The sequence below is a fragment of the Chionomys nivalis genome, chromosome 5 (assembly GCF_950005125.1).
Source record: "Chionomys nivalis chromosome 5, mChiNiv1.1, whole genome shotgun sequence".
NCBI classification, from domain to species: Eukaryota; Metazoa; Chordata; class Mammalia; order Rodentia; family Cricetidae; genus Chionomys; species Chionomys nivalis.
This window is the reverse complement of record NC_080090.1, coordinates 1,796,490-1,813,160: the sequence shown is the minus strand read 5'-3', so window position 1 is coordinate 1,813,160 and position 16,671 is coordinate 1,796,490. Positions and strand designations below refer to the sequence as shown.

At 41.7% G+C, this 16,671-nt stretch overlaps 1 protein-coding gene across 1 annotated transcript in view; it reads left to right on the top strand.

Annotated features, from left to right (window-relative positions):
* The first annotated feature begins 384 nt into the window (after nucleotides 1–384).
* Nucleotides 385–16,671, top strand: part of Fbxo28 (F-box protein 28) — a 29,357-nt gene continuing 13,070 nt past the window's right edge. Inside the window, exons 1-2 of the mRNA XM_057770470.1 lie at nucleotides 385–666; nucleotides 13,833–13,942. Coding sequence (XP_057626453.1) covers nucleotides 400–666; nucleotides 13,833–13,942 — 377 coding nt within the window. The 5' untranslated portion in view covers nucleotides 385–399. The remainder of the gene's footprint in view (nucleotides 667–13,832; nucleotides 13,943–16,671) is intronic.

Here is a 16,671-nt window from a genome sequence, read left to right as displayed (position 1 = left end):
CTGTTCTAAATACAAATTTCCATCTAAACTTAGGAAGATAGCATGGTTTTTCTCGTCCTTTGTCAAGTTGCTTTGAAAGAAAAACTGGCCCACTTTCAGTTTAACCAGGCGCGCTCCGCTACCCTCAAGTAGTTTCCAATCAGATAAGGGACTATGACAACCGCCTTTCTCGGGGTTTACAGAATCTTTGATCATTGCGAAGACCACCTTTCTTGAGGTGTACAGTATCTTCCTTTCCATGGGATGCACAGCAAGAGCTGGTCCCTTTTCTCCTGTCATCCCACAAGCTCCTCCCTCTCCTCTGCTCACCCACCCCCGCCCCAGGAGGCAGAAGGAGGAAGTGACGCACCGGAAGTGTCCTGGTCCCTTTACAGTGGAGGAAGGACTCAAACTCCCAAGATGGCGGCGGCGTCTGAGGAGCGGATGGCTGAGGAAGGAGGCGGCAGCCACGGCGACGGCGGCTCCTGTTCGGCCTCCGGCTCCGCTCAGCGACAGCCCCCGCCGACCCCGTCGCAGGCCCCGCAGCCGGGATCCCAGGCACCCGCGGCGCCCGCGCTGGCTCCGGACCACCTGCCTCAAAACAACACACTGGTGGCGCTGCCCATCGTAGCCATCGAGAACATACTCAGCTTTATGTCCTACGACGAAATTAGCCAGCTACGCCTGGTGAGCCTCCCCGCCTCCCGCGGGACCCCCGCGACCCTCGGCCGGCGCGGGACCCGGAGCGCGCCCCTTCCTGCCGCCGGACAGTGTCCCCGGTGCCCGCCGGCCGCGGCTGCTGCTGCTGCTGCTGCACCGGCATCCTGAGTCCCGGGCGGGCGAGGCTCCGCGCCTTTGGGGGTCTCCTCGCCCCCACCCCGGGACGCGCCCGCCGGCGAGAAGTAACGGAGTTGAGGCTTGGTGCCCGCCCCCCGGCGGAGCAGGGATCCCCGAGGGGGCTGGCGGCCTGCCTCGACTTCCCTCCCCGTCCCCAGCGCCCGGCTTTTCGGGAGCACACTCCCCAAGTAGGCAGAGGATCCCAGCTAGGCTGGGCTTGTGTTGCAAGACTAGTGTATTGTTCCTCCAGCCGCCCAAGCTTCCTGGTTGAAAAGGATGCAGTAGGTTTGGTCTATCCCCCCCCCCACCCCCCTCCCCGCGAACCCCCGTTGAGGTTCTAAAATTGCACCGTGTTTTCGTGGCTTTAACCCGAGCCTTAGCTGACCGCTAAGTAAAACCCTGGGAGATGACCAGTTCGGCTTTGCCTCCCTGTCACTTCCTATCCAGCCATCGTGGAGCAACTTGCCCCTTGACAAGCTGTTACCCGCCTCCCCCAGGTCTTGCCATCAGTTTTTAAACAAGTGCCTCAAGCCCACCCACCCCCGCCGTCGGAGTGGTTTATTTTATACCCTAAAAATAACACGTTCTATCAGAGATTTAAAAAAAGGAAAAAAAGCCTTTGGAATTTTGCTACCTCGCAGAGGTTTGACCAAGGATTTGGTGAATTCCTTGGTTCAGAAAGGTCTCTCGCTTCCTTCCAGTGAATTTCTCCTTTAAGTAGTCAGGAAATTGAAGGAGGTGGACATTTTGAAGTGATTATGAGCTGGTTCTATGTAGTCACTAGATGTCTTTGGAATTGTTTATAAAAGGACAAAGACATCTTTCTGAATGTGCTGTGCGTAGCATTTTCTTAAATAATCTATATGCCATATTTTAGACCTGTACTTCAGCTCCAAATGGACGGTAATCGCATTTCGGAGGAAATCATCTTCAAACAGCCTATAATCATTTATTCAAATGGTGGGCAGGTTTTGTGTGTGTGTGTGTTTTCCCTTGGTCCATACAGCAGTTTAACCATGCCAGTCTCCAGCTCCAGAATGGGAAAATTTCTTCAGTTGGGACTAGGTATTTCAGAATACAGTATCCTTGATTTTTCAAAACGTCATCCTAGAATTTCATGTGGAATCGTAAATATTACTTTATATTTTATAAAGACTGGCATCTGACACAATTTTTGCTTTATGTACATGGCGTTTTGGCATATAGCATTTGACTGAACTGAGCCGGTCGGCCACACAATGGCTTCAGGAACCTTGCGATGTCCGCAGTTGTTTTGTTAAGTGTCGAGAAAAACTGGGTTTTATTTTTGTGTTAGTCGTTTTCCTCAGTTTTTTCTTTCTTCTTTCATTCATTTTTGTTTGTTTGTTGTGTGTCTGTTACTGTTTTTTCACTGTCCTGGAGTTCCACCTTAGCCTTGCACCTGCCAGACGAGTGCCCTATCAGTTAGAACTCGTTTTTCTATCTTAAGCTTCTTTTCCTGGCCTAGTGTTACAGATTTATCATTTAAGATGTTTTCATCGGGAGTCCCTCTGCTGCTCTTGTTCCCACTTCCCAGCCGGTTTATACTTGCACATACAGTTTTGGAAACAAGGAAGTCTCCTTCCTTTCTTTACCTAATGTTCCTGGGTTTTTCTGTGACCTTAGATGGATCTTTGGTTTTTAGATTCATTGGTTTCAGAAAATACAATTCAAGTGACACAAAATACAAATGTTCTTTCTTGTCACTAGGTGTCAGCATTAATTTAATTCTGATCTTTTTGTGAAATTGATAGAAAAGAAACAGTGCCTGGTTAGGCTCTTTGTATATATTGTTTGAATTTAAATGGTTATTTTTACCTAAGTTGTTTGCCAAAAATTCAAGAGACTTAAGTGTGTGTGCTGGCACCTGCTATATACATTACTCAAGTTCCTTCCATTGTGTTTTCTTGAGTAAGAAGTAAGGCTGGCTAAGCTCAGAAAGAAGGGAGTGATGTTAAGAACACAGTTAGCTTCCACAAAGCAAAATTGTGATCCATGGGCATCTGTGCATCATTGAGATAGACCTCGTCTTCTAGGACGTCAGTCTGCCCCATTCTAGCCCCTAACTTAAAGGGCAGGCACATGATCCAGGTACTCAGTATTTTGTATTTTCTGTAAAAGGTCTCTGACCTGAAGTTGCTACAAGAATATATTTCAATTATTTTTCCAGGTTAGTTGGTGATAGTCTTTGCCTCCTGTAACCATAAACAATTGAAATTTGATTTTCCAATCTTCTGGTTTCTAAGGTTCTGTCTGAATGCCTTATTAAAATGGCTTTCTTTCTACCACTAAGTTTTGCTCCCCAAACATATGCAGCCTGAAAAATTCTAGTTCCACAGAAATAGTTTTAAATATTTAATTCCTGTAATGTATTAAAATGTATTTGGCTAAATACAACTTTTCAAATGGCAAGGTATGTACTTTGAGTTGGTCGCTTTCCCAGTAAGACAGGCACATTAGTGCTGATGCAGCTTTGTGTCACCCAGACCCTTAGTCAGTGCTTGAGAGACTTTGAGACAAAGAGCCATGGGGAAGAATTGAGCGTCTACCCTTAACTTTGAACATGTCCTTGAGAAGATTTTCAAGACAGTAGATACTGTCAGTGGTTTTCCCTGTAATTCAAGCAGTGCTCTTGAGATAGAGTGGAACTATTAGTATTTCAGAGCATAAATATGACTGTGTGTTAAAGAAATAAGAATTCTTATTGCCTGAAATTAGATATTTTCAGGCAGCAGCCAAGTATATAAAGCCATGCTATGCCCCAAAAGACTTGTCTAGATCACCCTGGAAAGTAGACTCTGCTGTTAATAGTTCCTTTCATGGTTGGTTGGTTTGTTTGTTTTTGACATATTAGAAAACTTTCGTTATGGATTGGGTTGGTAGGAAGAAATATGAAGAGCAATGCAGAGGCCTTTTTCTTTTGCTTAGAAATAGCAATTTTTCAATTGCTTTGCTTTGCTTCTCACTATATGCTACAAGTTCTTGATCTTTTTGTCTCAGTATACCTTTGTACTCTTTTTTTAAAGGTTATTGATGATCCCAAGAGCTTTCCTTAGGAAATCCCATAAAACACAAGAATACAAAGCACACATCCATTAGCTGTCAGAACGATACATCACTTACTGTGTTGCTCTGGAAACCTCAGCTGGATACCTGGGAGCGAGTGAGAGAGTTTCCTCTTTTCCATTATGAGAATGGTTTGCCCATGCGGACTCCTGAAAGGGCCTTGGAAACCCCAGGTCTCCCACCACCCTGTTTACAGAGTACACCGTGTTGTGGGTTTTGTTTTCCTTCTAGCTCTCTGCAGCAGGTACTTAAGTACAGGTAAGGAATAATAATCTATGAGCACAGTTCCTCCCTCTGCTCATTCTTCCTGACAACTCTCAAAGGAGTTCACCATCAATCCTGTCACAGTGCCATTATGGAGCCGTAATGGACGTACCCTTCCCAACACAGTTACAAAGGAAGCACCAGAGTAATAAAGGCAGAAAGCATAAATAACAGAGTGTTGAAGTTAAGCAGGAAACTTCTTCAGGACCATGGTTTTCTCCAGGTAGTACAAGTAGGATGTTACCTGCAAGTAAACCCTAGAAAGTACTGAAGAACCTTGGAGGGTTGGCTGAAAGGGGTCGGCACGAGCCTGAATCTGGGAGTATAAAGTTTTAAATGTGCTGTACTTGAACTTTATTCCACAGAACAATGAAGTGTAAGAAACTATTTTTGATATTCTCCAGGGTTGACAGCCTTTGATGAGGGGGAATATCTAAGAACATTAACAGAATAGGGACTTGACATGGACTCAGTTACAACTTTTGCTTAGCAGTCAGAAGAATGAGAGTTCAGATCCCCAAACCAACTTGGCAGTGGTGACGCACGCCTTTAATCCCAGAACTCAGGAGGTAGGGCAGGCGGATCTCTGTGAGTTTGAGGCCAGCCTGGTCTACAAGAGCTAATTCTAGGACAGGCTCCAAAGTTATAGAGAAACCCTGTCTTGCAAAACCAAAAAAGAAAAAAACAAAAAAGATTCCCAAACCCATGCCAGGTGGGCATGACAGCCCACTTGTAATTCTAGTCTTTTTAGGGAGAGATCCCTGAGATAAGCTGCCATGAGGCTTGCTGGTTTTGGGCAGCCCTGGATTTAAGAAACTGTGCTTCAAAAGAATAAAGGAAGAGAGGCTGTGGAAGCTTACCAACACTAACCTTACTTCTCAGTGTGCATGTGTACACAGATGAACATGCATGCATACAAGAATAGAAGGGGAAACAGCTTCGATCATTTCATAGCAGAAGCCAGCCGTATTTGTATTTTGTAGGTCCATGAGATAAAGACTTGGTCTCCAGCTTGGCACTATCAGGAGCTGCCCAAGTTTTAAGTGGTACCTGCTGGAGTCTTGGATCACTGGAGCTGTATTCTCAAAGGGGGTGTAGGAGTCTTCGTGGAGGGGTGTCCATCTTCCAACTCTGTCAAGTCTTGTTTTCAACTCTTGTCAAGTCTCTGATTTTACATAGGGTTGTTTGCATAAGCAGGGTCTTTTAAAGTGGTTGTTGGCTGTCCTAATTTGGGTTCTTAGCTTGTGCCCTGGGCCATCTCCCCACCTCTCCAAGATTAATTTTTAAAATTGAGGGATTCAAGCAAACTTTTTTTGCTTTGGGTTTTTGTTGTTATTTTGTTTTGTTTTTAAGTAGGGTCTCAAGTAGCTTAGGCTAACTTCAGACTTGCTGTGTAACCAATGGTAACCTTGAACCTTGTATCCTTTGAACCCTCCTGCCCTCATGGAGCTTAAACTTACTTGGAAAGCAGACTCTTGTAAAAGTAATTCTAATGTAGTGAGTACAGTTAGGATAGAAAGGGAGTTAGGAATGCTGACTGAAGTCCAGAAGAGAATCACAGAAAGTTTTAGTGAGGTGCCATCAACCCATACGAAGAAACCAGGAGCCTCTGTGCTCTGGCAGGCTTGAGATGATGGGTTTACTCAGTCTTAAGTACAAAATGCTAGAAGCAGGAGTTTGGAGGAAACTTCTATGACATGGTCTCTTTTGCTTCTAAAATCTTTGAATTGGATTTATGTGCACGGGCTATAATCATAACACAGTAGCTTGTTCAGTGGTGTAAGAATCCATATCATTCAGCCTATCGAGGTGGTGGTCAGCTTTCTGTCAGCGCAAGAGGCCAGGAGGAAATTGGCTGGAGAGGAGAATGGTTTGTCTTGGGGTTCTAGTTCTTTACTGTGCAAACATACTGCACCCCTGGACCTAGTGCAGCAGCAAAGTGTTCACTCTGGTAAGTGAGGAGGAAGAGAAGCTGAGTTTCCACAAACCCCCAATAGGATATAGCTCCTGAGAGCTAAAACCCACTAGTCAGCCATATGTCTTAACATTTTGGGCAACCCCTAATAGTGCCAAGCTGGAGACCAAGTCTTCACACATGGACTTCGGGAGACATTCCAGATCCCAATGACAGCACACAGAGTGCAGATACATCTGACTTCTTATATGACATGACTCTTCCTGTTTTGTGCACATGTGTGTTCACCTGTGTAGGTGCATGTACCTAGGGAGAAATAAGGTCATTGTTGGTAATCCTACCCATCCCTAATCTCCCTTATTCACCATGCCTCATTTGGGTCTTCCAGAGTCTGTGATACAGTGTAAGGTTTCAGTGTGTTGAACAAAATAGTTGTGAAAACATTTCACTGTTGTGAATAAACAATAGAAAGTCACGTCATTGTGAGATGAAGGGGTTTTCTGTATAGCTTACACTACTGAAAAAGTAAAGTGGTGCTTATTATTTGCCTGAACTAGATTAGATTTTTTTTTCAGGTTTTTAATTCACCCCCAACATGAAAAATATTTTACAAGATGTTTTTATTTGTGTGCATGTGTGTGTGGATGTTGTCGTGTACTTGTCTGTGGGATGGCATACATACACCCCTGAACTCATATATGTGAGTGTGAGTGTGACAGGTCTGGGATAGCTCAGGGCGGCTTCACACTAGCAAACTCTGGCATAGCTCAGGGCGGCTTCACACTAGCAAACTCTGGCTCCTCCTGCCAGCACCGCCTAAAAGCTGCAGTTACAAGCACGCCCCACTATTCTTAGCCCAAGGAAAACATGTTTTAAGATTTGTTTTGCTTTTATTTAGATGTGTGTGTGTTTGTGTCTGTGCCGGCCACGTATATACTTTTGCTGTAGAGGCCAGAAGGTGTTGGATTCCCTGTAGCTAGAGTTACAGGCAACTGTGAGCCCCCTTATGTCATGCTGGGAACCAAACCGGTCTTCTAGAAGAACAGAAAGCACTTTTAACTGGTGAGTCATCGTCTCTCTAGCCCCTCAAAAAAATTCTGAAAATAAATTAGCATAGTATAAATGATTAATGGTGCATAAAGTATCCTCATTTTAATCAGTGTTCACTTCCTTTACTGAGAACAGCCCCGATAACAGAGAAATCTGAAAGTCTTTCCTCTGACTTTACAGGAACCCTGGGAATAGACTGTTCCTAGACTGATGTGAAAGGAATTTATGTTTTCTTTCAAGTGAATATCTAGGGGACAAACCACCCAAGATAAAATATTTCTTAAAATTCTGCCTGCTGATGATTGAGAATTATGGTGTACTTGTGGTGTATATAATATACCGTAGTGGTTAAGAGCACTGGTTGCTCCTCGAGAGAACCTGGGTTTGATTCCCAGTGCTCAAAGGCTGGCATCTCACAACTGTCCATGACCCAATTGCAAGAATCTGATGCCCTTTTCTGGCCTCCAAGGGCACACAGTGCACAAGACATGTGTGCAAGCAAATCACCCCAACATATAAATATACTGTGCACTAGCTCAAGTGCTAGGATGCAGTCTGTGTGAGGTGGACATCACTTTTCAGGAGATGTTAAAATACTGTTATGTAAGACTTGGGAAGTTGATTCTTCTTTGGTTGAGGGAAATGAAAATGAGTTCCCTGAAAAAGTAAATGAGAAAGAAAGCAGGCAGAATGGATGTCCACATTCATTATTCATTTTATAAATGACTTTTCATCTGTCATTCATTTCAGGGACATTTGCCTTGGCACCCTCTCTTGTCTGCTTATTGTCTTGCTCTAAGTGGGGGGTGGAGCACTTTAGGTGCACAAACACAGGCAAAGATAAAGCTCGCCTTTTACTAACCCATTTGAAGAGCACAAATATAAAATGTACTTCTAAATACTTACTTCATATAACCAGTGTCATCTATTTCCAGGGAGTTACCATACCATCTTATATTCAGCTTTCTCAGTTTTCCTCAAAATGTCCATAGCTTTCTTTGGGGGAGGAGCATCTTGGATCTGATAAAGAATTAAGCTCTAGTATATTCCACATTTTCGTTCTTTTCTGCTATTGATCTTTTGAAGAGTTCAGAGCATATAACTTGTAAAATCTGTTTAAGTCAGATGTAGTATGATCTCAGCACTTGAAAAGCTGAGACAGGAGGATTGCTCCAAGTTCAAATAGGCCTGTGCTATACTCAGAACCCTGTCCCAATTAGAACACGTGAAAAAGGAAGTTTTACTCTATAGACTTCTATCAGTAGTTTGAAAACTCAGGCAGTGAATCTTTAATGACAGCTTTTGAGTTATTTAGAGAAAAACATCAAGTGCTTCATTTTTTAAAAAATGAGCACCAAACAATATGTTATAAAAACTGAGCTGTATTACACAATTTTCTTGATTCCAAGCTAGTGTTTCATAACTCAGTATTTATGAAATCAGAGTGTCTCTTCATCGACTGTATGTTATTGCGGTAATCTGTGAGTTATATAGAAAGTCTTTACAGTGTCTTAAACAAGATTGAAGACAGCTCAGTCATCAGAGGAGGACATGCTACTAAAATTAAAAGGCATCATATTTTATAAGCTGCTCAGCTAAGTGTCCACCTTAGAATTAACTAAAACTTGATTTCAGACATATTAGAAGAAAATTGCAAGTTTCACAAATTTATCATGTAGTTGCTTCACATTGTCAAGAAAAAAAAATTATGTAAAAGGAGGCTGGAGAGATGGCTCAGCCATTATAAGCACTGACTGTTCTTCCTAAGGACCCAGGTTCAGTTCCCAGAATCCACATGGCAGCTTACAACGTGTCTGTAACTCCAGGATCCATCACCCTCCCACAGGCATACATCTGGGAAAAACACCAAGTTAAGAAGAAAAAAAAAATCTTTTCAAAAAAACAAAGAATTTATTGCCACTTATGTTAAAAAATGATTTTAAAAAAGGATAAACATGACATTTGAAATACTGCTTATTAATGAATTAGGGAAACCTGCATCTGTTTCCTATACTAAAACAGCATTGTCATTCCTGTACAATGTGGCTTTCATTAGTTCCCTTTGTTTTGTTTTGTTTTGTTTGGGGGGGTTATATTTTACAAGTATTCTTATGTAGCATTTATTTTTTCTTCTCAATAAAACGAGAAAACTGGGACTGGAGAGACAGCTCAACAAGTAAGGGCACTGGCTCTCCCAGGGGATCAGGATTCCATTCCCAGCACTCCTGTGACAGCTCATGACAACCTGTCACTCCAGTTCAGGGGATCTTCTGACCTCTGTAGGTATCATGCCTACACATAGTACACAGGCATAGATGCATACAAAACCATACATATAAAATAACTTGAAAAATGTTAACGGATTTATAACCAGTATGTTTAAATTGACTATGACTTTTAAAAACCATGCGTGCTGCCAAAAGCTGTTTTCTACTTTATTCCCCCACCCAAGCCTTTATTCTTTTTAAGTTAATGCATGCATGTTGTGCATATTTGGAAAACTATTAATTAGTTTGTTGAGATAGTCTTACTGTGCATTCCAAGCTGGCCTGGACTTAGTTTGTAGCCCAGGCTAGCCATGAACTCTTCTACTCTAGCTCTTTCTTCCAAGTGCTAAGATTACAGACATGTACCATTGATGCTTGGAGCAGGTTTGTACACACATATCTGCTGTGCAGTGTCCAAATTAGGATAAACATGGATCTCAAAGCTTTGGAGTTTCTTTTATAGTGGAAACATTTAAAATCTTTGACTGACATTTTATAAGTGCACCGTATATGACTGATCGCTGTCTGTAGTTACCTTGCACTCAGGTAACTACGGCCTCTAAATGGAGCTTAGTGACTGTTGGTCAGCCTTTTCCCACCCACTCAGCCCTTCTCACCTCTCCTTTGTACCATCCTAACCTGTTTATGAACCCCGACGGTTTCTAACATAGGCATCATCCTTGTTTATTATGCTCTATATTTTTAATTTGTGTTTTAAGTAAACTGCCAATTTGCTAGGATTTTCGTTGATATTAAGAACCAAAGAAACATTTTTTCCTTGAGCCTTGGAAAATTATTAATATACCCCTAAATTTAGAATAGCACTTTAGATGAGGCAGTTTAGGAATTGTTTCCGCTGTGCAGTGTGGTGCGAGTTCAGTATGGTGTGCTGCTGAACCCAGCATTTCTGGACTCTACCCCTGTGCTACCTCCTTACCCTAAGTGTGGTGATTTAGAGTTGCAAGGCAGCATACATTGGCAACAGTGGTCATTAAATTGCTTGCTGTGGGACAATTCAGTATAATCCAGTTTCCCTAAGATGACTGCGTCTTTCTGAATCCTAAACAAAAGATGAGTGTGTCATTTCTTTGTGTCTGTGCTGTCAGTGTTTATTGAACATTCATGAAAGAAGGACCAGTAAAACTGCATGTGAGACGCTGTTGACTGATGCTTCGTGTGTTTTTGATGTTGGCTTCTGTGGTTGCTGTTCTAAATTGTCTTTGTGACGTGTTTTTTATTTTTTTGTTTTTGTTTTTGTCCTTTCTGTTAGCTTCCATTTATAGACATCAGTGGAGGCTTCATTTATAAGCATTTTTTTTTTATCTTTTCCTTTTTCCTCTGGGGTTCATCCATATTGATTCCAGCTGTCTCTGGTGAGTTTCCAGAAGTCCATTTTTTAACCCTAATATTACAATGTTTACAGAAATAACCAGCCAGCTGTCCCAGTATCAGATCTTTGAGAAGACTGGGTACCGTCTGTTTCAAGATTTCTCCTTATCTGATGGCCAAGCTCAAGACTTGGGAAATCTCTCACCCTGCCTCTACATCTGATCTGTTTTCAGGAGTGCTTACGTGGTGCTTTGCTCATTCCGACTTTGTCCTTTCGTAGACGTGATTGCCTGTAATGTAATTCTGCTTGAGAAGCCTAATTCAAATCTTTAGTCAGGTGCCTTTTCCCTTGGTTGACTTTGTGTGTACTTGGGTTCTCATTAGTGAATCTTATCTACTCAGATTAGTAAAGAATTCACATTATTGAATTTCTGCATGGTTAAAGAAAGACAATGAGACCTTAGAACCAGCTAGATCCAGTGGAACAAAACTCAGAACAAGTAATTTCAACATTACCTTACAGATGTTACAGTAATAATCGATGGACCTTATGAGTTTTGTAAATATGTGGTTGTTCAAAAAAATTACTTGATCTCAGAACTTAGTAATGTTGCAGAGTCTGCAGAGACAAGAAATATCCTCTTAACTTGACAGAAGAGGGGTTTAATAGAATCTTTCCTTCTGCTGGCCCCAGCTCTTACTCCAGCTGTACCACTTTGACTGCTCTATTTCATGTTTTCTCTTAACTTTCTGCTTTGGAAGATGAGAATTTAGCCCTCTCTGTTTCCATTTCACACATAAATATACTGTCTTTTTCTTCCTCACATTTTTCACAAAATAATTCAGTACTCATGTTTGTGGTGATGTATTTATTCCATATTAGGTTACTGAGTATCTAAAGTATATTCTAGAGAGCCCACAGAGGTTTCCAAGATTGGCTCTGTAAGATTGCAGATAACTTATTCTTGTGGTTTGATTTTGTTTTTAATGTTTATGGGTATTTCATCTGCATGTGTATCTGCACCATCTGTGTGCCTGGTGCTCAGGAAGGCCAGAAGAGAACATCAGATCCCCTGGAACTGAGTTACAGAGGGTTGTGAGCCACCATGTGAGTGCTGGAAGAGCAGCTAAGCCCTGCAGATACTTTTGTTAATGAGACACTATGTTTCTCACTTCTTATTTTAAAATAACCATAGCATCTTCTAGTATTTATGTGGCCTGTGAGCTTGTCTATATATTAATAACAACTAAAACAATTACTTGTATGGTCTCGTGAAGTTAATTTTTAGAATTTTCTTTTATCAAAGAACTTTGAAAAAATGTAAAATAGTGTGCTTCTCACTAAATATGGTTTAAAAAGAAATTTTCATTTAAAACATGTTAAAGACCAAGTGAGGAGTGGCACTTGCCTTTAATACCAGCACTTAAGAGGTAGGAAAATCTCTGTGAGTTTGAGGCTAGCCTAGTCTATGTAAGGAGTTCCAAACCCACCGGAGCTACATAGTCTATAAAATGTATGCGCATAGTCATGCATGAATGTTTAGAATCAGGTGTGATACACATGCCTGTCATCCCAGCACTTGAGAGGTTAAGGCAGGGAGATCAGGAGGTCAAGACCATCCTCTGATGCATAATAAGTTCAGGGACAGCCTGGTTATGTGCGACCTTGCCTGTCTTTCTCAATATGTGTGCATGACATTAAACCCTCACTTTTAAATTTATTTACTGTAAAGTAGAAATGTTTATTTGCTTTATTCAGAATATTCTTTTGCATTCTCCTTAAACTAAATCCTAATTACTCTTTCCCTTTGAATGAACAGATCCCTCAGTAGGTTTAAAAAGCAGTGATTTGGATTTTTTGAGACAGGTTCTTGCTACATAGTCCTGGCTGACCTGGAACTCATTCTGTGCTTCTCAAACTTGAAATAACTCTCCTGCCTCTTGTTTCTTGAGTGCTGGTGTGTCACTACCCTTAATTTACTTTTTACTTTATTATACAGTTGAAAATAACTTTTCACTAATGTGTTCCATGTGGCATGCTGTGATTCAATATTAAAACATGAAAGTCTTCATGAAATTCAGCTCAGTGTACAGGAATTTTTATCTTCCTGTGTTCCCAGGAGAAATAAACTCAGGCACTTCATCTTGACAAGTACATAGCAGGTATTTGTGCATAGATGCTGTGATGGAACAGGGCAGATAGAAAACAGCATGACCCTGGTAGGCACTACCTTCAGTGGCTGTGCTCTCCAGCATCTAGCCTGTACAGAGAGAAGTAACCTTTAGGTTGAAGATCAAACCATTATAAAATTTTCTGGGGGGGGGGGGGAACGGACCTAAAACCACTAAATTTTATGTGCTAGATTTAAAATAGTAAAAGATAAGAAAGATTCTAGGGGCTCTCAGAAATATGAAAATTAAATATAGAACAGAGGCTTCAGGTTCATTTTAAGGTGACCTAACAATTTTTTGCAACAGTTTAGAGTTTTCCAAAGGAATTAGCCTGTGTGATTTAATCTCACTGCTGTGATTGTCTCAGCTGTTTCTGAGCTAGATACTGTCCACAGCCACAACCAGATCTCAGACTCTCAGTAGCCACTGCTTATGTCGTGACAGTCCCCGTTTCTTCAGCACCCAGAAGTGGTTGCCTTTGTGATGTACATTGAGATGCTTTGGAGAACATAACAGCATCTCATCTGAAAGCCTTGGACATCATGACCCAAATCACCAGAAGAAATAAAAATTCTCACTCTGCTTATATTTCTGAGATTAGACTAAAATTTGAATTTACACTTTTTTGATAAAAGGGAGTGTTTCAAACTATTAAAAGCTTCCAGATGTATCATTTTACTGATCTTCCATACTGCAGACAGGATATTCTTCACACCTAAGTAAGTGGTAGTTCTTTGCCCAAACATTAATTTTTTAATGAGAGGCCATAATTGATTCCATGGCACTGGTGACAGTGGCAGTGAGTTGGGTGAGACAGCACTTTGGGGACTGTACCAGTACAGAGAACTTCCCGCCTCAGTCATCCCATCCAAGTTCATGTTAATGCTTTGGTTATTGGTTTTATCTTTTAAATTCTGTCTCTCCTCTGCCTATAGGTTTGTAAAAGAATGGACTTGGTCTGTCAGAGAATGTTGAATCAGGGATTTCTGAAAGTGGAGAGGTACCACAATCTATGTCAGAAGCAAGTCAAAGCACAACTGCCAAGGTATGTTCTGGTTAGTGTTGGGGCACCACGGGTTTGCTCGGTGAGAAATGAATAATCGGGCCAGGCAGTGTGGGGCACGCCTCTAATCCCAGCACTTGGGAGGAGAGGCCAGTGGATCTCTGAGTTTGAGGCCAACTTGGTCTCCAGAGCAAGTTCCAGGATAGCAAGGGCTACCCAGAGAAACCCTGCCTCGAAAAAACAAGGAAAAAGAAGAAGGCTGGAGAGATAACTCGCTTGTTCTTGCAGAGAACCAAAATAATGAAGAGTCACAGGCTGGGCAGTGGTAGCAAGTGCTCTTATCCCAGTCCTTGAGAGTCTGAGGCAGGTAGACTTCTGTGAGTTTGAGGCCAACCTGGTCTACACAGTGAGTTTCAAGACAACCAGGGCTCTATAGAGAGACTATCTCAAAACAACAAAGAAAAATTGAGTCAGGTGTGATGGTGCACATCTGTAATCCTAGCACTTGGGCAGGGGAAGCAGGAGGATCAGGAATTCAAGGCCAGCCTTGGGTTCATTAGCAGACTTGAAGCTAGCCTGATTTACATGGGTCTCAAAAACACAAAATGAAAGAAAAGAGAGATAGATTAAGGGGAAGAAAAAATACATAAAGAAATAGAAGAGCGCGTATGTTTGCGGCCTGGAAGGTTCTGTTTTTAATGTGACAGTATTTCTCAGGTCTGTCTATACATACATACATACATGCATACATATATTACATATATACATACACACATGTATTTTATACATGCACACACAGTCTTGACCAAGGCTCAGCTCTATACACTCATATTTTTTAGAATTTGGACAGCTAATCTTAAAATTCTTATGGAAATATAAGAGACCCAGATTAACTAACACAGTTTTGAGTAACAGTGTTGGAAGACTAATACCTCCTGATTTTAAAACTTAGTACTAAGCTACAGTAATCAAAACAGTATGCTACATACAAGTATAATTATAGACACATAGATCAATGAAATAAAATAGAGAGTCTGGAAAATAACCCTTGTATACTTAAATTTGATTTTCAGTGAGGATGCCAAGAAAGTTCAGCTGGAGAAAACATGATGTTTTTTAAAAATTGGATCAGGCAAGGTGATATGATATATGCTTTTAATCTCAGCACTTGGGAGGCAGAGGCTGAAGGATCTTTGAGTTCAAGGCCAGCCTGGTCTATATAGCAGGACTACATAGAGAGACCCTGTCTCAAAATAATAATAATATAAATTGGGACTTAGGGATCAGCAAGGTTACTCACAAGTAAGGGCATGACCTGGTTCTAGAACTCACATGATGTAAAGAGAGCTGACTTCCACGGGTTGTTCTGCCACACACACACACAAGTTTAAAAAATTGAGGCTAAAGCAAAAACTTGTGCGTATAAAGCTGGCCACTACCACACTCTAGCAAAGGATTCTAGGTAACTACACTTTCTCTTGAACCCCTAGAGCACATGATGTTACAAGCAAGAGTGGCTTCACCAGCTAGATAGTATAGTACATGCCCCTAATTTCAGAATCCAAAAAGCTGGGGCAGGAGAGTCACAAGCTGGAGGCCTGCCTTAGCTACAGAGCAAGTTTGAAGCCAGCTTGGGCTGTGTGATGAGACCTGTCTCAAGACAAGCTGAAGCCTAGAAAGATGGCTCAGCAATTCAGAGCATTTGTTGCCCTTGCAGAGAACCCAGGTTCAGTTCCCAGCACCCACATGACAGCTCACAACTTTTTGTAACTCCAGTACCAGGTGATTCAACAACTCCTGACTTCTGCAGGTAACAAGCACCCATATGGTGTACATAAATACATGCAGCCAAATATCCATACACATAAGATTAAATCCTTTTGTAAAAAACAAAATGAACCAAATTAAATTAAACAGACACATTACAATAAATGTGTGTAGCTTGCCCCAAATGTGTGTTCAAGAGAAATTAAAATGTGTGTCCATACAAAAGCTTGAAGACTACAGCTCAGTGGAGCACTAGACTACCTTGTACAAGGTCCTGTCTTAGGGTTTCTATTGCTGTTGTCTTCTGTTGAAGAGACACCATGACCACAGCAATTCTTATAAAGGAAAACATTTCACTGGGGTGGCTTACAGTTTCAGAGGTTCAATCCATTATCGTCATGCCAGGACATGGTAGCATGCAGGCAGACGTGGTGCTGGAGAAGTAGCTGAGAGTCCTACATCTTGCAGGCGACAGGAAGTGGTCTGTCTCACTGGGAGTACCTTGAGTTCTGAGGAAACCTCAGAGCACACCTCCTAATAGCACCACTCCCTTTGAGGGCCGTTTTCTTTCAAACCACCACATGTGGTTTCCAGCACAACAAAAATACATACTTGTACACAGATATCCTTAGGATCTCTATTTATAATCGAAATGTAGAAACAACCCAGATGTGTAAAGGGATGATATCTAAGTATAAGGGCGTGTTACTCAGCAATTAAAAGATCAGTGTTAGACCTTCGGTGAACTGTGACTATAGAAATGGATGCACAAAGGGCTACCCCTCACAGTACTGTTTATTCCAGTGTTCAGACTAAGGAGATCATAGAAACAGAAGGTAGATGAGTTGGCAGATGGCTGCAAGTTTTCTTTTTATGGTGATGGTGTGCCAAATTTAGATAATGGTAATGGTGATGCCACTCTTAAACACACAGAATCTATTCTGATTAAACTACATACAAAATAGGTTGTGGCCTTGATACAGTGTGTGCCCAACTGCCTTCTA